General features: G+C 33.2%; 1 protein-coding gene across 5 annotated transcripts in view; it reads left to right on the top strand.

Moving 5' to 3' along the window:
• CDH12 (cadherin 12) overlaps nucleotides 1-27,279 on the top strand; it is an 887,545-nt gene that overhangs the window by 694,558 nt on the left and 165,708 nt on the right. For all 5 annotated transcript variants that reach the window (XM_074329053.2, XM_088796454.1, XM_074329054.2 and 2 more), the window contains one exon: nucleotides 20,993-21,287. In XM_074329053.2, the coding sequence (XP_074185154.1) occupies nucleotides 20,993-21,287 (295 nt within the window). The remainder of the gene's footprint in view (nucleotides 1-20,992; nucleotides 21,288-27,279) is intronic.

The raw sequence follows: 27,279 nt of genomic DNA, 5'->3' as shown, positions 1-27,279 counted from the left end.
AGTTGGTTGGATAATATGGTACAGTTCTAGAGAATCAAATATTGATTTCATTATTTATTATTTATATTATTTCTTATTTTATTATCTCTACATTCATTTTCCACTGTTGTAGTCAAGTATTTTTCATTTACATAAGTATGTGTCAATTACCCACTTTGCAAGCACGCCATTGCAATACTGGAATTATTCAATGAAATGATTATTTCCCGTAGTGTTCAGAAGGATGACACACTGTGAATGCAACTGAATCCATTTCCAAAGTTGATTCCCAGCAACAATGTTTATTCCAACATATTCTCTTTAATTTTCTTTGTATAACAGACCCATGCTGAAAAGAAATTGTTAGCTTCTAGATAACTGGATCTATAAGTGGAATATTTACTTTGAGTGTTAGTGATTGGTTTTTAAGATTGTTTCAGTTACTCTGATAATGGAATAGTAATTAAAGAAAATTTATCATATTTCAATTAACGATGAAAGCTGACTGCATTTACTAATTCTGGTTAAATAGTCCTTGATATTCTCCCCAACTCACACATTATTCACATAAATAATTGGAGAAAATGTAAAGATTACAGTTATTTTTATACAAATCTAATGTAAATGCATCATCCTGAAAATGTTATCTATTATATAAGGCAAGGATTATTCATAAATTTATAGAAACAAATTCCATTCTGACTGGCAGTGAGATCCCTTAACACTCATATATAGTTCCCACATAAGTATCATTAAAATGAAATATGTTTGTTTTTTAAGCATACACACACTAAATCAAAAGCTCATTTTTGTTTCAATATTTTTTCTTCCACTATATGATACCATTTTTGAAAGTACAATTAATAATGTTCAAACAAGGCTAATCAGATACCTGTCAGTTATAAATGTGTTTAAAACTTTTTCTCAGAGTGCTCAATAAACAAGTACCTCTAATATATGCACTTTGAGTTAGTTTTCACAGACTCATACGTTAGTCAGGAAATCTGAGCTTATGAAATAAATGATCATTATATTGATTTTCTTCAATATTGCTATGCACACTGAATCTTGTCTCTATAGCCTTTTGAAATATTTTATTTTGTGATGTGTCTCTAGGCTAGTAGAGGTTCATGAAAATTATACCCAAATTTTATACAATATTCAATTAAAATAATTGACCACATGTTCCTAAAAGAAAATCACCATATTTTCCCTTTCCTAAAAAATTACTTTTGGTCAAACATGTTATGAGCAGATGCTCAAACAGACAGCTTGTAATTGGTTTAATTGAATTTTAATTACATTGCAGAAAGAATATAGAGAAGAAAATCAATAAAGAACTAATGATCATTTTAAATATTAATTGTATACTTCATTAGAAAAATTTGTAATGAAATATAATGAATTAATCTGGCATTATTAAACCCAAGAGTCAAACCAATTTTATGCAAATTAGTATACAGGACTGTTTTGTTTGCAGCAGAGGGTAGCTCTGAGTTATCAATACAGATAATGTCCCTTCAATTTTCTTATCTTTTAAAAGTCTTCACAAAATAGTTGTTTTATTATTTATTAGAGTGCCTATTTAAGTTTTCTTTGCATGAAGTATTTATTTAGAAAAACATGCAAAATAAAATATCTCGGTCAAAATATTTGGAACATGTTTTATTTTATATTTATCAACTGAGTATTTATAGTGAAAATTAAATGACTAGGATGCTCTCATGTATATTTACAGTGATTGATTTTTACTATAAATTTTAAATAATTTTTAAAAACATAAATAATGTTACATGGAGATAAATATCTACTAAGTCAGGATTCAGCGGCATGGAACAGAAATCCAACTGTAACCTCTTAAAAAAATAGAGATTTATTTTTCTTGTATAAAAAAAGTCCAGTGATGGACATCCTGGGTCCAGTATAGCAATTCCAAGATAACATCAAAAATGGCCTTTTAATTTTCCAATCCATCATCTTAAACTTTCTTCTCTAGACTCATAAAGTAGCTTCTATGTGTCTAGTCATATGTTAGCAAGACATGGAAAAGGAGAAGAAAAGAGCAAAAGATGAAAGGAAAGCAAGAAAAAGTACGTACCAGATGAGTTAGACCATTTAAAAATATTTTGCTAAAAGTTCCATTGTTTTCACCCATATTTATATCATCAGTCAAAATAGAATTCCATATCTACACTGGCTCCAAGGTTATGGAGAGGTGAGCATTATAATTATGCATACTGCTAGCCATGACACAGCCCATGGATATAGATTCTATTAATATAGGATGATTCTATTAATAAGAAGAAAGGGGAAATGAATGTTGGATAAACCATTAGCGGTGACTGCCATACTCATTATCAACTTTGCAATCAGATCCCCAAAGGCAAACTGAGATATTGTTAGAGATTGCTGATTATAGAATTTTAGGTACCTTTAGTAAAATTGAAAATAGCATATCTCCCTGTCTTTTATGATTTAATATTCTGGAATAGTAATTTACTGAAAACTGCAACAATTACATGTGGAAAATTTAGAGTGTGGAGTTGTTTATACCTGCATTTTTACTCCCTACCTTCTAGCTATGTAGGATTCGGCAAGTTATTTAACACCTCTTGCCATTTATTTTCTCATTTATACAATGGAAGAAATTTTAGAGTGAGCACATTATTTTGTTCAGAGTAGATACACAATTATTAGATGACATCCCATTTTTCTCAAAATTCATGTAATTAATTATGATTTTTAAGGATCAAATAAAATATTCAGGAAAAGGAAAACTGCCAATGGAAAACTTTTTTTGATTATTTCTTTTTACTAATAGTATAAGAAAACAATTCTAAATATGCATACATAATCTGTTGATTTTAAGAACTATAGCGGGCTTTGTTTTAAGCTGAGTAGATATTTAGGAGAGTGTAAATATACTTTTATAGCTGAAAAATATATTAAAGTGAATTGTATATTGACTGGGATTTTATGTATGGCATGAAAATTATTTTTTGCATTATTCTGGCCATCACTTGGACATTGACTGTAATAGTTTTGCCTCTTCTACATGGCAGAGATGGGAGGGTCCTCCAGGTTGCTGCAATATCTCCAGTCAGTAAAAACTAGCACATTATGACTGGAGATTGAAACAATAATTATTTTGTCACTTTATACTTGGAAACAGTCATGGTGATGGGCTGATTTTGAGTTGCTACAACAAGACTTTGAGTTGCTACTTCAAGAAGGAAGAGGTCTAGTCTGGCCCCTTGCATTTTGGTCTGGTTAACCATGTCAAGTGCATGCCTATGTCTAGTCCTTCTCCTTCTGAGATGTACTCATACCCCTTGATCTATTTTCTTGCAGAAATCATTTGATCTCAGGAACATCCCAGTCTCAATATTTCATGTGACATATATAGAGTACACATAGATGTTGGCTCAGGCTATCAATATAGGAATAAAAAACAGAAGAGCATTAAGCATAAGAAGAAGCAGAAGGTAGGAGTTTAATCATGACTAAACCTCAGTAATAACAGCGAAAGAGCAGATTCATTCCAACAGTGTGAACAAGAAAGTAGGCATAAGTAGTTGGAAGGAAATAATCGCTAATGCTGGTAGAGCTTCCTTTTGCACTGTATGTAACCCTTTACTTTTGTTATCTTATTAAATACTCATAACTAACACAGTTATTCCCTTTTTACACATAAGAAGTGAACTATTTTTGCCCAAGATCATAGCACCAAATTCAGGCAGTTCAGTTCCAAAGTCTGTGCTTTTAAATCATATCCTATATTCTATCTACTTAAAATTAAAAAAAGAAAAGGAAAATAAATGAAAAAGGTAGCCTTAAACTATTGCTAAGTTTATTGCTTTAAGAGAAACCTTTATAGATTGACCTATCCACATTCTATGACTGGAAAATTCCATAACAGGCCGGAACCTGAGGGCTAGACTAGCAGTGCCAAAGAGATGCCTTTAACTGATATTGTTCACTAATAGTAAGATTTATCTCAGACATTATGGAAGACAGTTAATGGCCATGGTACTCTCAGAGACACATCTGGGAATATATGTTTCAGGTGGCTGCCGTTCTCAGATAAAATCATATTTCTTGTGAAAATAGTGTAGTGTTAACTGATGGAGCATCAAACCTGAAGGGATAGTTCAATGGGTTTGTGTTCTGAATCGGAAAAAAAAAAAAAAAGTCCATTTTTATTTGCTCTTAGACTCATGCTTTGAATCATATAATATTAGATGTAATAGGAATGTTAGACACTGCCTCACATTTGCCTTTTCAATGCCCATCCTTCATTTTTAAGACCAGGATGAAAGTATGTGACAAAAGGCACTTAGAAATTATTGAACAGTTTTCTCATGGGGGAACAATATCTCTACATTAATTGATACTTGAAGAAGAACTAATGAGAGTCAGCTGAGAAGGCATAGTAAATAAAAGTCAGTTCAAAAAAAAAAAGAAAGAGAGAGATAAATATAAATCAATGACTACTGTTGCTGTAATAAAGGATTCCCTGAGTATCCAGCTGCGAATTGTAAGTGGGGGAAACGCTTCAAAACTAATCTTTGTGAATGGAACTGGAGGAATAAGATCCCTTTTAAGATTAAGTATTTAATTTACTATGTGTGATGTTTTAAAACAATATTTTAGATGTGCATAAAATATAGTGAACGCAATATTCTTCTTTCTGTATATGTGCCTTCTTTTGAAGGAAGAAACCTTTCAACTTCTCAGGAGAAGGGAAAGAGCAAGAAAAAGCTGAGACTATGGCGCTGGATAATGTACTAAAGGGTGGATATGCTTCTTGGGAGACCAACTGTGGTTCACCAAGGATATTATTCAAATGTTGCAAAAGAATTGATTATGCCCGTATGTTTAAATTCATTATATATAAGGAACTTTTTGTTACTAATCTTCTTGAAATACTGACCTAGGAAATAATTTGTAAAAACTTATTATCAATGATACCTTACTCAGACAATTCCAAGTAGGTAGGCTGATTTTCCTGATATTTAGGAGACACAACTTTTCTTTTTAATAATGTATGACTTGATGTCACAGTTATTAATGACACAAATTATTAGGTCTTATTTCAAGCAGAAAATATTTTGTGTCCTTCGTATTACATAAAATCAACTTGGGATATAATATGTAAGAGAAAATTAATCTTGGTGCTAATAGTAAAAGCCATACATGATTTATGGAGGAGGGACTGGAATTGAATTATCATTAGGGCACATGCGCGCGCGTGTGTGTGTAATTTTAATTTTGAAAGCTTAAACTTACTCCATATTTAATAAAGTAGGAAGTTTCTAGTTTCTAGTTTTGTTCCTTTTTTCCTTTACTGACTATTGTTGCTGCTACATGGCTAAATATTATCTTTCTTTCATTCCTTTTTTTTTTTTCTGTAGTGCTTATTATAATTAAGTGCATATGGCCAGGGAGGAGGAAAGTCAATAGTTATTTGGAATGGTAAGGATAAAGATAAAAGATAAAGCAGTTTATATCCCAACATTGAAGTTCTTTTCTGCCATCTTCACACATAGGTCTTGGCCTTGTATTATCACCTCAATCTACCTGACCGAAAGGGTTCAAAAGAAGAATGGCCTTTTTTAAAACTTACTTTTTATATCAAGTTTCCTGCTAAGTACCTAAATCCATAGTCCTGAAATGATTTTATATCATGTGATAACTTTTAAAACCCATCCCAAAATTGAAAACAATATTGTGAGGTGTGAAATCATTGTAACTTTTTTATATGTATTTCAAAATAATCAGGTCCATTACTTAATATATAATCTATTAGCTCGAAAATGTACAGGCTTATTTGATTACCTATTTGCAATATAAACAATAATAACTATTAAAAAGCATATCATTTGACATTTCCATATATGTTATAATAGGGAGAGGAAGAAAGACAGATTTGAGTCCTCTTAAAAAATAAAATAATATTTTACTCATTAAACCACCATACGCAATTATTTATTGTGTGTAAAAGTAGGGAGCTGAGAGTCTTCTTTTTATACTCAGATGCTATAATTCAACTTATATCACGGCATTTCTAGCTATGTATCTATCACATAGTTTTCCGTGGAGTAATATCATTCTTAGTCTTATCGATCATTGTTTACTTCAAAACTGCATAATGTATAGTGGACTATATATAGGTAAGATAAATTATATTGCAGCGTTTATTTTTCAAATTTATGACTCTCACTTGTGACATAAAAATGAAGAGATTTAAAATCCATTACAAGTGTGTAACTATAATTTCATAACATTTTATTTTCCACAAAATATAATATGTGCTAAAAAATGTGAAGTGTAGACAATATTTGCCATCATTGTCTCTTCATGTCTATGGGCTCCAGACCTTTTAAAAAGGTTAAATCTTAGGGTGTGAATATTTCCATTTTTGTTGAAAAACTTCCAAAATATGTTACAGTAAGATTAAAAACAAATAAAAGAGGAAGTGCATTATTTAGACTAAGTCAGGACACATGAGTTTTGTTTCCATTGTCTTAACTTTCAAGTTGCAATTTATTGGACAAGTTTTTTTCTTCCTTCCTTCCTTCCTTCCTTCCTTCCTCCCTCCCTCCCTCCCTCCCTCCCTCCCTCCCTCCCTCCCTCCCTCCCTTCCTTCCTTTCTTTCTTTTTTTTTTTTTTTTGTCATGCTTTTTATTCTCTAAGACCAGTTAGCAAAATTTATTAGTGAGAAAAGGAACATTTTACTTTTATCAAATCTCCAACAATGGAGCCAATTGTGTGTGCATGCATGGCCACATACACACACACACACACACACACACACACACACACACACATTTAAGAAGAGCATTATTTTAATTAAGCCAATAGCTTTCTAGGTAATAAATGTAACAATTACTCTGAGTCTCCAGATATTTTATCCCACACAAAAGCAGAGAAGTTGAGGGAACTTCAAGTTACCTAAATGGTTCCAGACTGGGGAGATAAGATGGACCTGGGCTATGGCAGATTTCTTGCCAAGATGGCACAACTAGAGATTATTTGTTTCTATTTTTCATATGTACAAAATTTTGTAATGTTTGCCTTTTGGGATAAAAGTGAAAAAAAAAAAAAAAAAATGGAGCTCATGCCTCCTTTGCCTTCCTGATACCACTATTCTAGGATGCTTTTAGCCAATCTCCCTTTTTATAGCCTGAAATCTCATTAACACTTGTAAGACTTTAACTTATTGTATCCTTTTCTCTCTTGGAAATAGTGGAAGTTGTAAATTTCAGAAAAACTGATCAATGAAACAGAATAGAGAACTTAGAAACTGATTTTTAAAAAGAGTTGGGAAAAAATGGCTTACTAGTTGACAATAAATAGAACTGGATTCTTGCCTTAAACCATATATGAAAATGGATTCTGGATGGATTAGAGAATGAAATGTGAAAAATTAAAATGTAAATCCATACCCAGTGCTTATGAGAGTATGGAGCAAGTGGGAATCTCATGCACTGATGGTGGGAATGCAAAATAATACAGCTACTGTGGAAAAACTGTTTAGTATGTAATTATCATGCAATCCAGCAATCCTACCGTAGGTATATACCCAAATGAAATGAAGACATATGTGCACACAAAAACCTATAACCAAATGTTCATGGTAAGTTTATTTGAAATAGACAAAAACTGTCCTTCAATATGGAAATGGATTAACAAACATTGATATGTCCGTAGAATAGAACCCCGCATGCTTGTCTCTTAGTCTGGTCACTGTAAATAAACGTGTAAGCTGAATCCTGCTCGACCTCCTCTAATCCTCCTTGTATCTCTACTGGAATAGGTTATTAGTCTAGGGGGGAGCAGTTCTTCGGAGCTGAAATGGGTTCATGACCACTACATTGTTTCCCAGGGCTGCTATAACTAAGTACCACAGTCCAGGTGGCTCAAAACAACAACCATAAATGTATTCTCTCACAATTCTGGAGGTGGGAAGTCTGAAATTAAGGTTATCAGCATGACCCAGCTCACCCAAAGGGTCTAGGAAAGATTCCCCCATGTCTCTTGTCTCTTCTAGTTGTGGCCAGAAATACATGGTCTCCTTGGCTTGTAAACATGTCACCCAATCCCCAACTTGCCTTTACATGGTCTTATCCCCCACATGTATATGCATCCTGTTTTATTTTCTCATAAAGACACCAGTCACTGTATTAGGGCCTACCTTAATCCAGTTTTGGCCTCATTGATTTTGCCTAATTAGATCCGCTAACCTAGTTCCACAGGTCATATTCTGAGTTTCCAAGTGGATACGAATTTTGGGGGACACTATGCAATCCAGTAAAACCATAAAGTCTCCCTTCTCCTGTGTGGGGGTTTAAGACAAGGGAAGAGCGTGGAAAGGGTCCTTGTCAACAACTCCATTTAGCAGTTCTCACAGCATAAAAGTATTTTAATATCCCAAGCTTCAGGCTCCTTACTCTCATTGTGAAGGAGCTAAAGATTATTAATGATGCCAAAGAAGACAATATTTATAAAATAATGAGTATATCTCTATAAATTATTCAAATAGAAGAGGTTAGTATAATTATCAATAATCAAATGATCCCATTTCATTTGATTTATATAGTTCTCTACACACATACCCAAGTCTGACAATAAAGCTTATGTCTACTGATGGTTCTCCATGTTATTTGTCCTGTGTTGCTAATGGAGTTTGAAATCGATGCAGTCCTTTGTAAGCCCAGCATCAATCTAGTCTCCGTCCCTAATGCCTTTTCGTCGTACTGACTTTTTCTTCATATAAATTCTGTAACACATTTCCATATGAAATCATATTGAAATACAATTAATGTAATTTATCTTATCTGTAGCCATCAGAAAACTAAGGTTCTTTTACTTTTAAACTTTTAAAATTATATAAGCACAGAATATTTTGATTTATTTAACATTATAAGGCTGCTTTCATGTGCCATTTAGCCCTAAAACAGGGGCAAGTAATTGTCCTTGGTTTAATGGGAAGAACACTGGGCAAAGAGTTGGATAACCCAGTTTCTATTTTGATTTCTGTAATTAACTAGCTCCATGACATTGAGGAAATCACTTAGCCTTTCTGAGTTTCAGTTTCCTCAATTGTGAAAAGAAGTAATTGAAACAATATTTTCCAAGGGACTTTCCAGTTCCAAAGGTCTGATGCTATGCCTCGACAGAAGCCATGCTTTAAGACCACATTTTTTCTTTTAAAAATTATACATCCTCCTTAGCAATTCAAATTACACTAACAACATTTTTGAAATACCTGATCCCAAGCGTAATTTGGCTTAATAGTTGCCTATGATTAGCAAAACTGGGAGACAGCCAGAGCAATAACCCTCCAGTCAAGGAATTATGCAATGGTCCTGACTGGTCAGTTTGAGAATTGTAGCAGAAATAGTTCTGGAACAACAAAGACACAGCTTAAGCCTCTGCTAGGCTGTTTTTCGGTTGTTTGTTTGTTTGTTTATTTTAATATAATTTTATATGTGTACTGATACATATCTGAGCTAAGTGTTCAAATGCCTTATTATTTTTCTTCCTATGAACAAGGTCCATAAATTTCAAGCATCAGTAGAGGCAAGTCTGTACTCAATACCAGCGGATGAGATGGCAACTTCTCAGAGAAGTCTTCGGGTTATGTGTTCAAGCATAGAAGGATCATAGAAGCAAAAATATTCAACATTTTATAAGGCAATAAATGAAGCCTGTTTTAAACTAAATGCAGTATTATTTGCATTTGTTTTTATGTGAGAGAAATCAAACTTGGAATGAAAAAATCATGTTCAGCATAGTGTTTAATTATCCCAAGAAAGGTGGGGATTGATTGGCTTGGGCAGCTGCTAAATTGTGATATCATCAAAATTCAAGTAGAGAATTCAAAAAGTGTTTTGTGAATTGTTACAAGCTTTCAATGTGTATCTGTGATTCTGAATTGGGGAAGGGGACTAGGAAGAAACTCTGAACCCTGACACTGCTTCATTCAATATTTTGCATAATAATGTAGCTGCTAAGCTTTCATTTTAGGAAATTCCATGTTTAAAAAGAAACGCTTAGAACAGGCTAATTTAGAGAATACTGGTATGGAACGTGATAAAATTAACAAATCTATGCGTTTGATTCAAGTTTAATTAACTGTTATTATTTGAATGGCAGAAGTAGAGGCCTATGCCACAATCTAAGCATCTGTACGGAATGAGACAACATGTTTCATCTGACTTCCTACAACAATTTACACAATGAAAGCCCTTCGCTCAGTCCTGAGTTGAGCATACACTAGACCATTTGCCCAGATTTCCCTCATTCAGAAGTTAAAATTTGCAAATATTTCACTTTGACCTAAAACAAGAAACAGAGTTGTTGCAAGTCGTATAAAGGATGAAGCAGCAATAGTAAAATCTTCTGCCCTTTTTATTTTATTTTACTGATTTGGATGCTGAACAGATTCTCTACCCACATTGATCTATAGACTTGTCTCCAAATCGGTGGCACTTGAACACCATCAGTATTTAATAAATGCTTATTGCAAGGACAAAGAAGCCGGGTGGTTCTGTTCTGGGGTAAATTAGGCAGTTTTTTTTTGTTTGTTTTTTTTGTTTTGTTTTTAATAACTGACAAAACTGAATTCAGGGTAAGATATTTGTGGGTTCATTCTATGTGGAAAAGCCAGAATGTATCTTGGAATTGACATGATGTCATTAGAACTATTCATTCTCTCCTTTCTTTGTTTCTCTCATCTCACTCTTCCTTTGTGTGTAGACTTAATTTCCTATTTGTGAGGTGGCTCCATTCCATTGTCCAGAGTGTAGGGAGAGGTAGGGACTATCATAGTAGTCAAGTAGCCACTCCTTTGACTGGAAGGGCAGATACTACACTAACATTGGCCAGACATGAGATCACTGCTCATAGTGTGGTCAAAGGGACAACAAGCGGTAATTGATGACATCACTAGATTCACAGGATGGATTGGTCTGGGATCACAAAGGAAGGAGCAGATTTATTTACTACAAATGGTGGAACTGGGATATGGGCGGGTTAACTTAAAGAAGCAAACACATTCAATAATGTGTCAGAAAATTGGGGAACATAACCAAGGAATCAAAAGTGTCTCTTTAATTGAAAGTAATAATTTATTTTTAAAAAACAAGTAACAATGTTGGATTTCTGTATTTACCTACCTGTACTAGTTGTCTATTGTTGCATACCCACAAACTTAGCAGCTTAAGACAACACCCATTTTTATTAACTCACACGTCTGCAGGTGGAAATCCAGCACAGCATGACAGGGCCTCTTTTGTTCAGGGTCTCACAAGATGGAAACCCAGGTGTCAGCAGCGTTGTTTTTCTCTTTTGAGCATCTGCGGATAAATCAGCTTTCGGTCTCATTCAGACTGTTGGCAGAATTTATGTCCTTGCCGTTTGAGGACTGAGGTCGCTTTTCTACTGTCAGCAGTGATGTGAGGCCTGTGCTGACTCCTCCAGGTTTCCCCTCTGTATCAACAATCCTCAACATGGGTGTTTGTGTTCTTCCAAGCCAGCTGCAACGTGTTTCTCTGACTTCCTCATTCTATACCTGGGGAAACCTTTCTGTTTTTAAAGGCCTCCTGCAGTTGGGTCAGCCCCACCCAAGGTCACTTAACCCTAAGAGTTAAATCCTTAGTCTTCACAGCCCTGGGAATGATGCAGAGTATACGCCAAGGGGAGAGAAGTCTTGGCCAACATTTTAGACTCCTGCCTATCACATCATATGTTTGAATTCAGTTATAATGGAGAATTAAGGTTTAATTTGGATTCATGTCTGTACTGGGTATTCACAAGTTATATGATCAATGATAACACAATGAAGTATAATTGGACCCTGGTTAGTCTCAGAAATTCTGTCTATAACTTATCTTAATCAGCAAACAATGGTATACAAAGAGCAAAAATTGTAAAAAGCAGTGAAAGGAGATCAGTAAATAAACTATTTGTTTAAATCTTGGAAATAATGCAACTATCCAATCTGTAGTATCTACATATTCGCCTTAGTAAAATGTGCTACATACACACAATTCCATAGATTCCGTGAATTATTAGGAAAATTTAATAGCAAATCATGTCAGCATCTTCTGAAAAACAAACTTTGAAAGATTTCTTATCATTTAAGGTCTCAATTAATGTCAAATTACACATCTGTTTATATAATCCAGCATTTCTTGTTTAAAAAAAAAAAAAAAAGAAACTGCAACCTTTAAAAATGCAATAACCTGAAATCAATTTATCTCACTCAGGCATCCAGTAACATATATTTGCTAAAAGCAATCAAAATTGAGGTCCCAGCATCTGTGAGAGTTGTTTTCATTTTTCTTTTCTTTTTCTCTTAAAGTCAAAGTGACACTATTATCTCTTTGGAGGTTTCGTTAGAATCTGATTAGCTCTAGAGGGAAATAAGTGAACCCTGAGACTGATTCCTTCCTTAAAGTGTCTATAATGAGAGCTAAAAAATAAAAATAAACTAAAAAAATCTGAATACCTGCATTTAGAGACAAGGTTTAACTTACTGCATTTCTTAGACAAAACACTTACTGTGTCTGTTTCTCGTTAACAAATTGAAATTTAGCATTAAGATTACTCATTGTCATACTCTGGACGAAAAAAAAAAGAATATTTAATACATAAATTATCATGCAAATAAGATAGTATTTATGACACTGTTATAGTATATAAGACTGAGAGATATGAATTTGTAACAGGAAATATGGCATTAAACAGCTTGACTCAATACAAAGAAAGCAACCTGTACTTGGATTTATTTTTTCTGCGTTTGTGATATCATATTTTCAAAATCCACTTAAAGTAGTTACGGTAAAGTGAGAAAAATAAATAAAAGACTTCAATGAGGTGGCTTTGTGCTTAACACATATATAAATCCCCACAGTCATTCATGCTACAGAAAATGGGTCACCTTCAAACCACCCTTGAAACTAAGCAGAAAATGTAATTTTAGATTGTGTTCTTAAGAGCATTGTTTTCAAGTATATCCACTTGGCCTTTTATTCATTTTACAAAAATGTGCATGTGTGAGCACATGAAAACACATAAAGTCACTGTGTTTCTGTCTTTATTCTCACATACAACATGCACGCACACACACACACACACACACACACATGTTTCTGTAAACATCCTATACACATGTTCATGTGTATTCCTATGGTTATTAATTCATTGTGAGAAAAAAGTAAACATGTTAATGACTATTTTTCCAACTAAATAGAGTTACTCCATTATGTGTTTAATACAATGATTTTGTATATGTTTTAGAGCAAATTATGGTAAAATAATGGGCAGAGACTTAAAAAAAGACATTTTTCATTGAAATGGTTTTTAATAAAAAAAGTAAGTTACATTTTCTTCAACATAAATATTGTTCACTTTTTCTAGTAGACTATTGTTTCAAATATGTAATTGACACAGTAGTTTATTGAGATGATCTAACTGTAAATCTAATATCAGTTTACATTTTAAACAAAAACACGTACCATGCTTTTCAAAATACGGAGTATGTGCTTATTAAATTTTCCCATAGGGAAGTATGATTTGAGAAGCACAAGCTATAAAAAGAAACTGTTTTGAATAAATATGTTTGTTGCTATGACCCGTTTTGTTCCCCCACTGGACCTTGAGAGTAAGTATTAAGATATAGTCTCTATTCTACTGCCTACTGCAGTCAGTACAGGGCAGTCCAAAGCATTTTTGAATGAAATTATTTTCACTAATGCATCCATAATAATACCACCTGCTTTTGCTCAAAGAAACTGATGTCACAAAACTAATTCTGGGCAGTTTGCATCTGTGACTTATCTAATTCTCTAACCAAAATTACACATACACACATATATATATATAATTTATATATATATATATAAATTATATATATATATACAAAATTATATATATACACATATATATATGTATATATACACATATGTGTGTGTGTTTATTTATTTATTTTTTTGTCTCAAGAGAGACCCAGTTTTGAAACTTAAGAAAAATGCCAAAAATGCCATTATGTTAATCAAATTAAAAGAGAGCTGATTTGGTTTAAGTGCTAGTCCGAAAGGCACATGGGGTTAGACTGCCTGATTTGAATCTCAGCTTTGTATCTTTCTATTTGTGTGTCTTGAGCCAACTTAGTCTCTCTGTGCCTCCATTTCTGTATCTGCAAAATATGGAGAAGAGTAGGGTTGTACTCATAAAGTTGTTCTGAGTGTTAAAGTGGTTTAGAATTATAAAGCCGATGAAAAATTGCCTAGCAAAAAGCAGAAGTTTGATAGGGTTTTCTGTCATTATTTTGGATCCAATTAATTGTCTTGGACCTATGAATATTAATCAATATAGTATTATGGAAATAAATATAGCTGTACTGCACTTATTTGAATGTAAGTGGAGAGACATGAAGGGAGATAGGCACTATGGAGTTAAATTCTCTAAAAGTATCCTCCAAATTTCACAATTTAAATGTTAGAATTCACATTTTACATGTGAAGATTCTGACATTAAAATACATTAATAACTTACACAATAACATCCAGGTGAGAAGTAATCATTGGGGGATGTTAACCCCAAATGTCTGATAATCATGGATTTTAGATCCTTCTATGTGTTATATTAGAGGTAACATGGGTGTGTGTGCTTTATTAGAGTTCTTAAATGCATATACAAAGAGGTTAGGTACAACATATAGCTTTAGAAAATTAAATTTTACATTTTGAGCTTTTATAATTTAGTTAAACATATGTCTTTTATCTGATTTCTCATGTTAGTATATTACCAATTAGTTTGAGAATTAAATAAAGCTTATATGATGTTTTGTACAGTGCCTGGTATTCTGTGTGGCCTAATAAAAAAAGCAATAACATGGAAAAATAGTAACTAGTAATAACAAACTAATAAATAATATCTAGCTATAATACTTAATCATTATTATTAATGACCCATCAGTTTTGGAATTTACCTTAAATCTAGAATAAAGCATACAAATCCATCTAGTATTCTGAAAAATAACCACACTTGGAATCATACATAAAATACATTTTTATTCCAAACAGAGATTTCATTGCTGATGATTTGCTCAGAATATTTTATTGTCTGGATATATTTTGTTACCCAAAACTTGGCTCTGTGAAAAATGTTCTACAGCTTTAGGCATGTAGGAAAGAAATTATTTTAACCTTCTCCCATATTTTTCTTCCCAAATCCAGGCACCATGCCAATGACCTCTCAAAGTTTTGCAGAAATACCTATTAATATATTGTGATGCTCTCAAATGGTATAATATAATCTGGGTGAGCTAACATTGTAAAACGTGACAATCTGAAAACATAATTAGGGTGCCCCGCCCATGTAACCACACGTGCAATATTCAAGGACAAAAGAGAAGACAAAAGAGAATATTAGGTGAATAGTGTATCTCTTTAACAATGTTAAATAGCAGAAATTCACCCAAGCAAATTTGAAGATCAAACTGACTTTATGGAATGATTCATGAACCAGGAAGCTTCCCATGTAGGAAACAGAACGAAGCTCTGCTGAGGTGTAGAAAAGGAATGTTTTTTTACAGATGGAAATGGGGTACAAAAGTGAAATTATTAGCAAAGTACTCATTGTTTTGAGCAAGGTCACCCTCCTAAAGTGTGAAAGGGAGCGGGGTATCTGATGGATTATCTCTCTAGTGCTGACCAGATAATTCCAGGTTGACTGGTTAAAAGGTTACATACCTGGGAGAGGCTGAGTTGGCAAATAGGTGAAGTGTTAAGTCTTGGCATGGGGCTTAGCACAAGTGAGTCCTTTTGGGACGTGTTGTTTCTTTTTTAATAACAACAGAATATATAATATATCCTAGGGCATCAGCTTCTGTTGCTTCTAAGCTTTGCAAATACTCTTTGTTCTTTGTTCTTCCTTGGCATACCTCTGGGGAGGTGTGGGCCTTTCTAAAATGGATTTTCACTTTCCTAAATAGAAGGTAAAATATTTCCAGATGATAAATAGCTTTGGGTCTGTAACCCAGGCATGGGAGTTCTCAACTCACATTGGGCTGTTAAAGGGAATTCCCAGCTTTGTAAAATAGTACTCCTCTTGCTCAAATGGCAACAATCAAGCTAGGAAGAACAAATGAGTCCCCTCAGAGAGTAGAATTGAATAGAATATCAAATATTCTTGAGCATTCAGTGGCTTCAGAAAGAAATTTTGCATTATACCATTACTCAGACAGAGTTATAAATCATCTTTGGGTCTGGTCTTCTTTTGTCAATAAACAATGCCTTAAAAATAATCTAATGGCTTTGTAGATCATTTAATGGCCATTGTGATGGTCTTAAGAACAGAATAGGCATTAACAGGAAACTAAACAACTACAAAAAAGAAAACACTAAGTGTTTTATAAGTTCACCAAGGAAGAATCTGGGAAAAGTAGTTTGTGTTGTACAAAATGAAATTATTTTAGCCAAAGAAGAAACTCTCATAAAGTTTTCTTATACTCATTTTTGTAGTTTATCTGAATGAATCCTGTATGTAAATAAAACAGTTTCTCCTTCCAACATATCCCATTATCTCTCCATGGCTAGCAACCACCCATACTTTTGCAAATAGCGAATGAAAATAAAATCACTGCTGGACATAATAATATAAAAAGCATTTTCTATTCTTATGTGCACTTTTCACCCTAGAGCAAATAAGAATAAATCCCTTCTGTGCAGCAGTTTCTAAAATATAATCAGAGAGCTGCTAGTAAATACTTAACTTTAGATAAGCTTTCTCAAAACTTTTAAGCACTAGAATTCAGATTTGCTTGCACTCTGAAGCTTGTCCTCAGTATCTTTTTTAAGCTTCTTTTGGCAGCTCATTTTTACGCTCCATCTGACATGACTTGGAAAACATCAGGAAATAACTACACCACTTCCCTAGAACAACGATCGGGACAGTGCATGTTTCTATATCCATCATTTATGGGACGTTTTTTCTGGGACAAATTTTATTTTAAGCGTCAATACTAAAAGATGATTTTATTGGAGTTGGCAGCAATTCAGTCAGTAAATAGAGTCAGCACCTACTCAGAAACAGCTTTTTAAAATTAATTTAAATAAGAAACATTTCTTGCTGTTATTTTTAAATGTCTATAAAGGAGAATAACTGAACGGAATTGTTACCTTGCTGGATGTGCTGCTTAAAGCCTCTGTGTTACATGGCACCACGTGATTTTTCTAGTTAGCACAACACAAAGATGAGGCAAAGAAAGCATAGGAATCTTCCTTCTGTTCCCTTCCCTCCTTCTTTATGCAAAGGAACAAAGAATGAGCTTTTCAGTGTAAGCTAAGCTGGAATTCCCTTACTGAAAGAGTGAAAAAATAAAATTGTCATAGAGATCAATGTATAGAATCATTCAAGATTCAAAAATTTTTGATTCATGAAAATTACATGTTTGATCCAAAAATTATCCTTTTATTTTAAGGAACTAAACAGTAGAACACACACACACACACACACACAAACACACACACACACACACACACACACACACACACACACACACTTTCCTTCTGGTTACAATGTTAATGCAGAGATAAGCAAAACCCATTGACTTCCTTGAATGAATATAATACAGACATTAAAAAATGATTTTGAAGAATTTCAAATGACACTAAAAATGATTACAGTATATTGTTATTGAAAAAATTGACTCATTTCTCATTTTTAACTATTGTATATAGTGTATGCAATCAGAAAATATTATTATATAAATAAAAATACATATAAATATATTTATATATGTATACCCTTGTCAGATATGTATATACTTATATACATTCATTTATATATAAATATGTGTAACTAAAAGTGTATAAAATAATAAAAGACGGTAAGAAGATAATGGGGATTTTATTTTAATTTATAATATCCTCTATTCAAATTATTTTACGTGATATGAGGAAAATTCTACAAAACCCAATATCAGGCCAACATCATTTATTTAATATTAGTATTGATGTTGGAGAAACCCCTATATTTTAAATTAGTCACCCATGTACCTGATTCAGTCAACATTAAATAACTAATTTTAAATATTGCCCGTCAATGCAGGTTATTGTATGTGATCTCCTTTAAGATATTATCGTTCAGTGAACTACTATACAAATTCTAATCCTCTCAAGAGTTTTACATTAATCAAGTTCACTTTCAGTTCAAATGTGAACATATTTTCACATATTTCTTTGAAGCTTTAATCTCTACAAAACTGAGATTTACATTAGAAGAAAAAGTTGGAAGAGTAAGGAGTAACAGCAACTGAATTTAATTTGGAATTTGGATAGAACTGAAAATACATTTGCTTTTTTATTGTGTCAGTTTGACAAGAAAATGGTTCTGATTTTAGCTAAATGAAGATTTTGGGGTAACTCTCCTTGCATCTCATTGTAAAAACCTACTTAGAATTTTTACTTGGTTTCTACAATATTACCACATATATTTTGAGCCATTGGCAAAATGGATTCAGTTTATAAAGTCATTGCTTTTGCATCGAGCTTTTGCCTGTCTCTTATCTTCAGATAAATTTAAAAGCAAAAGGAATACCCACTATGTTGAATATCTTTAATAGTATGCATAAAAATTGTAATTTCAAAATCCTAAGTTCAAAGATGTATCTGTGGCTTGATTTTATGCTTGAAATGTTTTATGCTTCACAGCTGTTTGTAAAATATTGGGGCGGGGGCTTCCTCTTGTCATTCATAGCATTTTCCTTAGACTTGAGCAAAATATACAGAAACTTAAAGAAAAATCAAAACCTAGTGCCTCTTATTGCCTTCTCATTTTTAAAATTGTATCACTTACCCAAATCTAAATCGGCATATTCTGTTATACAAATATATTTTAAGAGCAAATTTTGAAGTAAATATACATTTTCAAAAGTAAATTGATTTTAATAACATTAATTTGAAGGATGATGTTATTTTACTGAACTTTAACCAGAATGTTGAGTATAAAAGCAAGGATGTAATGACAGTTGAGTTTATGATTTTGTGTTTTGATATTGCTAATACTAATACTAAAAAGTCAATTTGCAAAATAATACTTATATAACTTAAAATATATTTTAAAGCTTTTTCTGATGTTGAAACATTAAGAAAAACAGAACTCATTCTTACCCATAATTTTGCAGGAAAGCTGTGCTTGTATGCAGTTTTTTAAAATGTAGTTACTTTTTCTTATTTAAGTATATCTGGTATACAATCTTATATTGGTTATTTTCGTTTCAAGTGTACAATATACTGATTTGACATTTTTATACCTTACCATGTGATCACCCAGTAATTCTAGTACTCATCTGTCACTGTGTAAACTTACCAAAATATCGTTAACTATATTGCCCTGTCCCTTTCACCCATCTTCCCACCCCCTCCCTTCTGGTGACCATCCCTTTGGTCTCTGTTTCTATGAGTCTGTTTTTGGTTAGTTTCCTTGTTTTCTTTGGTTTTTAGATTCCACATACAAGTGAAAGCATACAGTATATGCTCAGCCCAAATGGTTATGAGCACCTTAAAAGTTTAACACTTTTCCTTTGGCTGATCTTTTGATTGAAATGAGCTTTAAAAAACAAACAAACAAAAAACAAAACAAAACAAAAAAAAAACAACTGGGACAGTGAAAATCAGATGGCAATACCCAAATGAGTGAGAATAGTTTAAAACATTTTAGATCAACATCTGAATGAAAAACAAAACATATTATTTATAAGAATATATTCTATATAATTTATTCAAAATATAAATTTTATTGTATTTATAAAAATATGTATTTATGAAAGTATACATGTTCTTAAATAATTATAACATTTATTAGTTTAATATATTTAACATATATTTATTCATTTTGGATAATTTATAGGTCTCCATGACTATTTCTGTCTTCTATTCATTCTTGCACTCCAGTTTGAAACAGTATCACAGTGATAATTTCTCTTCTCTTCGGTCCTCTCCCCTATGCTATTTATTGTATCTTATTCCAAGCTATAATAGTGCATTATACATGTGTTGAATTTCAAAAGAAAATAGCAGAAGTATAAAATTTTTCTATAAGTTTTCAAGCACATAGAATGAATTATAACATGCCATTTTTCTGTGAATCTGAAAGGATTATCAGTGATTCTACCCATCATTTGGATGAGTAATATTGACTAACTCATTGAAAGGCATGAGTCTGTTAAAATACCATACATAACTGAAACTGTCCTCCTCTGCCAAAACTCTCCTCTCCTTCCAAATGAAAAGGCTCAATGTTTTCTCACTTCTTTATCTTATCTCCCACTAAATTCAGGTCCTTTATTTCTATTTTCAGGCTATTTAGAGAATTTATGATTTGGTATTTATGACCAATTTTATTTTAATTACAACCATCATTTAAAATGAAACAATAAGTACACTTAAGGTTTGTGCATTTCATTTTATGAAAATTTTATTCTGAAAAGTATATAAGAGAAGTATGTAAAAGAATATATGTAAAGGTTCACACTTGTGTTTATGCATGCTGATGTATTGTGGGGCTATGCTTTTGATCCCTGAATGCATTGAGAAATAAGATGGATTGACAGAGTATGAATGGGAGGACAGATATATAAGCTATCCATGTGATAAGTCAAGTAGATGAAAAGGTGTATGGTGGAATATTTGGGATATACTGTAAGTGTTCACCATGCTTTTTTCAAACTTTTTTTGGTGCCTGTTTAAAATGTTTATGATCAAAACATTAGTGGGGGGGAGGAAACAAGAATAAAGTACCATAAGGTTTTTGTTTAACACTTCTTATTTAAAAAAATTATACCATAAGTATGGATTTTTAACATAGGATCACCACTTTAATGGTCTTTATTCTCTCTCTCTCTCTCTCTCTCTCTCTCTCTCTCTCTCTCTCTCTCTCTCTCTCTTTCTCTCTCTCTCCCCTTCCCTCTTTCTCTTCCTCCCTTCCTCCCTCCCTGAAGCTCCATTCAGACTTGGATAAGGGAGAGGGCACTGTTAAATACACCCTCTCAGGAGATGGTGCTGGCACCGTTTTTACCATTGATGAAACTACAGGGGACATCCATGCAATAAGGAGCCTGGATAGAGAAGAAAAACCTTTCTACACACTCCGTGCTCAGGCTGTAGACATCGAAACCAGGAAGCCCCTGGAACCTGAATCAGAATTCATCATCAAAGTACAGGATATTAATGATAATGAGCCAAAGTTTTTGGATGGACCTTATGTTGCTAGTGTCCCAGAAATGTCTCCTGTGGGTGAGTAGACAAATCAAAATTTTGTCATATGCTACGAGGCCTTTTCAAAATTTGTTTTCTGAAGGTTGATATAAACATCTTATTTGTAACCTAGAAAATTATTCTTCCAGTATAGGGGACACAATTATTTTCATTTATTTTTTTCAACTTTTTTTCTGTTTAGTTATTTTTTATTTCCTTTCTGCTCCATTCTAAAGATATAAATAGATACATAAATATCTAAGATATATAAGACTCTTCACTATTTTCCAATATTTGTGTTTCCCTGAACTCATGGAATTCCTCTGTTCTGTACGTATAAAACTCACTTTGTACTGAAATTGATTGTCATTATAATTCCGGATGTCTACAAAATGCTGGGGAGTAATTACCATACCCACCAAATACCATGTAGTAATTTTTGGCTCAAAGTAAATTATCCAAAGCGAATATCACATCCGGGTCTGGAAGTGGTCCAGAAAGGGGTGTGTTGCATCCTTCGTACCTATCAATAGAGATTCCAGAAGGATGGTATTGTTTTCTGTACAGCTATAGATAACCCACAGTAGTTAAGATGTCTCACTAGGAAACACAAATCATTATGAAGTCCTCACTAGAATAAATTTACAATTAGGTTAATGTATCATCATCGTTCTTAATTATTAATAATACAAACTTACATTTCTGTAATAACCTAAATTTACAAAGTCCTGTAATATGAGTATGTATCTTAAGGTCAATGACTTAAGATTTTCAGCTTTAATGACAATTTTAAATCAATAATGTTTATTACTCAGTCACCACTGTCAATCCCTCAATTTATTTCAAATTCTAGTTTCTAGCACATTTGTAAGATAAAGGTACTCATCACTTCTAGGTTACAACTTGAAACTCATATGTAGGCCATTGTTAGAATTTTCTAAGTCTGACATTCTTCAGAGGGCTTCTGCTGCCCCTACAATCATCCCAGACACATAAGGAAGGTTGCACAGAGTACCCTGAGGGCAGAAGCAGGTTACTGGCTATAGGACTTGTCATATGGATTTACCATAAATGCACTTGAAATTGTGTCCGTGACCTTGTCAGGCATTCAAAGACGTATTCTCTCCTTGACCTGAGAAATCAGCTGAGAGTAGCTCACTTATATTTAAAATTTGTATGTGCATACTCAAAGCTGCATATCTGTTACTCAGTTTCTACTGCATTTTTTGAGCCGCCTCTTTCATGCGGTTCTATGGTTTCTGGAGATGGAGATGTAAAACTGGAAGACATCTTATTAGAAAGTAGTCTCTGGAAATGGGGGAGAGTAATTTTTAAAAAGTGTGCCTTGATTTTACAGGGGGAGAAAAATGGACATAATATTTTTGAGAAAAAGTATGACTTTTAAGAAGTCAATGCTATTTAGTAATTAATGGTTTAACCCAGTGCTGACTTCATGTAAATTGGAGATATTTACATGAATTTATGATCCTCATCAACTCTTTATTATTAAAACAGCATCCTTAAAGCAAACATATACACCCCTCTACAGTATTAGAAAATTCTTCCTTATTAGATAAACAATTAGGTCTTTTGTTATGCTAATTAGGATAAAGAGTAGCTCCAGAGTCTGAGCCCCTTATGTAAGGAGCTCACAGCTAGTGCCTGAAGAGAGAAATAAATCTGGGAAATCAGGCAAGCCTTAGGGGAGGGAGAGAGCAAAATAGCTTTTGTGTGCTAATGGGCTGAGACATAATTTGCTGTGATGCTCTGAGGTATCAGAAAGATCTATGGATGAATATATTCTTTAAAATGTTTTTTCCATGGACCATAATTGATATATCTCATTGGTTATTCAAAGGACTCCAGTAAATACTTAAACTTATTTTCAATGTACCCATTCTTTTTATGCATTTATTTATTTTTAATGACAGAGTAGTATTTCTTTAGACTATGAAACGAGATCACATGCTATGAATTCACCCAGGTATTCTTGGTTTACGTTTAACATAATATGCTCATTTCCAATAAATACTAAAAAGCATAAACATCACATACAAATTAAATATTATAATTTAATATCTACCATGCACTACTTTCGCCATTCCCCACAATCCTGCCTATATACATATAATCAAGTAACACAGGAGAACCGTTAGAATTCTGGTATTTGTTGTTTTTGCATGTACAGGACAAACCTAAAGCTAACAAAAACCTACTGTGCATTCCAGGCATCGCATCAATATTCTTAGACCCCTGAACTCCGTTCCCAAGCTCACCCTTCTCACCACATGCTGCATTGCTCTAAGTCCCTTTGTCCAAAAAGTATCCTTTTCTCACTTTTCCCCACATCCCATCTAGGCAATTCCTGCCTCCAAGACCAGATGGAGCTCATCATGATATATTAGACAGTATAGTATTGTCGAAGTAAATTTCACTGTCAGTTTTATGTATGTGTTTGGGATATTCTCTACGAACTAACTGTCCTCTCCCAGTAATTGAGAATGTTGCTATTTCATTTTCAATAAAAGAGAAGGATCAACCAATTTAATATGTATAGTAAAATACCTTATTTTCTATAATAATACAAAATATCAAGAAATATTGGAATAGTAACAAAGTTTATTATGCAAATGTCAATTTAGCAATAGTGGATTGTACGTCTGAAAATATGATGAACAATTAATCTCGGAATGAAAATTAACTAACGTGAAAATTACAAAGAACATAACTGTACAAAGGACAGATGGTGGTGAGCAGGGTGGGGAAAGATTTCAGAGGAAAATCAATATTTAAGACTGTGGAATATATTTAGTCCTGAAAGTTGAAGAAAATTCTAGAGAATCTATGAATTGTTTAAGAGACAGGTCATTTTGTTACTAACTTATACGATATCCAATATGCCATGGAAATAATATTCATAGATAAAGCGCTTTTACTCTGATCTAAGGAAATTACTTAATGATCCAGACATTTCCCAACTCAAAGTTACTCCTTGGAGAAAAATTTGGTTGTTATGAATGTGGTCTTAATTCTTTAAGATCACTAGAGTAACAATGAATTACGGTAATGTGCCCTCTTTAATATCTGGTGATTATGTATTGATAGAGTGTGCAGTTTAAGTAACTTTTCCAAGTGTGCTGACAGTTTTAACATCTTCAAATCCATATTCCTACTTGCATTATCTTCCTCTGCCTGAGCTAAGCCATTTTGAGGCAGCTGATTGGGTTATTAGTGACCAGGTCTCTATGACACATTTTATAGATGTCAATTCTGAATCATAATTTATGTAGTAAGACCTACCATTTCCTGAGCACTAGTGAAGGGCCAGGTGATCTAACTAGAGACTTGCATTCCCTATTTAATTTAACCATTACAATAACTTCATGTAGAACTGTTTGCTATTTGATCTTTGTTTTTATGTGAACACTTAACTTCTATGTATCAGAAAATAGGAATGACTCCAAGGCTCTGTAGAACAAAATTAATTGCAATCAATTATAGCTTTTTGCTAGGGTTAGTGGCTTTTAAAATGTCTTTGGGAACTTTAATTTAGTTTCAATCGCAGATGAGCTGGTTAAGACTTTGGAATGTATATATTATACTTATTATATTATATTATATTATATTATATTATATTATATTATATTATATTATACTATACTATACTATACTATACTATACTATACTATATTACATTACATTACATTACATTATATTATATTATATTATAATATATTAAGTTGAGATTGAGTGTCCCTAATTAAAACAAACTTTGAGAGGTACACATCTTTTATCCAATGCCATAAAAAAAGTTTAAGTGAAATAAAACAAGGTACACTTAAAGGAAATTACACTGCTGGCTTAATACAACTTCTATTAACATGCACCCCTATTTTTTTTTTTTTTTAATATGAACTCTTTTGTTTTACATGAAGTTTGGGGATAAATGCTAAGATGTAATTTTTGGTAGCGTTTTTAATAGGTTATTAAACAGAGAATATTTTCTACATGGTCATACTTAGCAGAATTCTAAGAAGGAAATAGAAAGCTGTGACTATATTAACATTAATGTATTATATCATTATAATAATTCATAAATGTGTATAAATCTCCACATTTTCTTGCTTTCACAAAAGTGACATAGGGATAGAAACCAAAAATGATAAAGCAGATATATTATCTTATCCCATGTGCTAGTCTTGTCCAAAGGGAACATCTCAAGTGGCACAGTAGGAACAGGTAAACTATCATCGGTCTCCCTCTGTGTCCCATAAACAAAGTTTTTGTCAGGAGGTTAGAGACAGAATTGGCTGCATTCTACAAATAAAGACATTATCCTTGTATAATCAAAACACATGGATCAAAGTCAGGAAATCTACTCTAATGAATTATTGCAAATTAATACTTAAATCCCATCCAGGCTTCATCAATTGATTCAATAATATCTTATATAAAAACACTTTCAAGATCAACATCATCTATTGCATTTAAATTCCAGGTCTCTTTTGTTTCCTTCAATCTGGAACAGTTCCTCACCTTTTCTTAACTTTCTTGACTAACAGTTTTGAAGATTTCTTGACATTTTGTTTAAAGAATCTCCCTTACAGTGGGTAGTTCTGATGTTTCCTCACATGTTAATTCAGCATATGCACCTTTGTTAGGTGCATCGCAAAGGTTGGATCCTATCAAGTGAAACATGGTTTTTATTTGTCCCATTAATAATGATGTTCATTTCTGTTACTTCATAAAGGTTTGGTATTAGTTATCTATGGTTGCATAAAATATAAACCAAAACTTAGCAGTGTGAAATAGCAACCACTTATTGTATCAGAGAAACATGGGTATCCAGGAGTAGCTTATAAGGGCACCTCTGGTTCAAGGTCTCTCAAGAGGTTGCAGCCAAGCTATTGGCTGGGGCTATGGCCTGATCTAAAGGCTTAATAGCAGGGAGGTAGGGATTTGTTTCCATGCTTACTCACGTGGTTGTTGGCAGGCCCCAGTCTCTTGCTGCATGGACCTCTCTTCAGAACTACCTCACAACATGGCAGCTGGCTTCCCAGGGTGATCAATCTAAGAGAGCTAGAGAGAGAGAAAACATCTCTGATCAAAGCCACAATCTATTTATAACCTAATCATGAAAGTGACATCCCATCACTTCTGCCATATTTCTAATTGTTAGAAATAAGTCCAGCCCACATTCAGGGAAATAGGATTATACAAAACCAAGAATACAAGGAAGTTGAGATCATTGAGGGCCCTCTTACTGTCTGCTTAGAACAGTCCAACTTCTGCCCCCAGTTATTTATGTTACTCTGTCATATAATATTTATTCAGTGCCTTTCTAGGATGCTCAAATTTTTGTCTTATTATTTCATAAGTTCAAAGTCCAGAAACTTGTCATTTAAATCAAGGTGCAAACAAGGCTCCTTGGATTAAATTCTTCTTGATCTGTAGACCTGTGATACTAAAGAGACCAGTTCTTTACCACCCCTCAACACACAATATTCAGTGGTGAAATGTGCATAAGATAACTTCTATGGAAATTTCTGTTCAAAAAGGGGGTGGGATGCACAACATAAAAGAGTTACCGGCCCATCACATTTCTGAAATCTAGTTGGTAAATGTTGAAAGTTCTTTGATCAGATTCAAGGCCTGGGAATATTTGTCTCGGGCTCTCAGTTCCACTGTCTGTGCTCTTGGTTCTACCTTCAGTGGTAGCCTTCCTTCTCAATTAAACATAGCTTGTACTTGCAAATAAGCAGCTTGATTATTTGGCTTCATACCATTATAATTCAATGTGTCTAACGGCCTCTTCTCACTGTACAATCTTTTTTTCTCCTCCTTTAGTCCATGCTTGTGATGTTTCTGTATGTAGAATATTTTTTAAGAAGTTTATATGTAATATGAGTACCCCATGCCTTTTCTCGGGGTTTGCTGAATTAGTCAACCAGTCCGTTCAAAATAAATCCTTCTCTACCTTGGATTCAACTTAGATGCCAGAGTGACAAAGCCTTTACATGAATTAGGATCC

The sequence above is a fragment of the Rhinolophus sinicus genome, chromosome 3 (assembly GCF_057876585.1).
Source record: "Rhinolophus sinicus isolate RSI-liver-muscle chromosome 3, RSI-T2T, whole genome shotgun sequence".
Lineage (NCBI taxonomy): Eukaryota > Metazoa > Chordata > Mammalia > Chiroptera > Rhinolophidae > Rhinolophus > Rhinolophus sinicus.
This window is presented reverse-complemented; position numbering and strand designations above follow the sequence as displayed.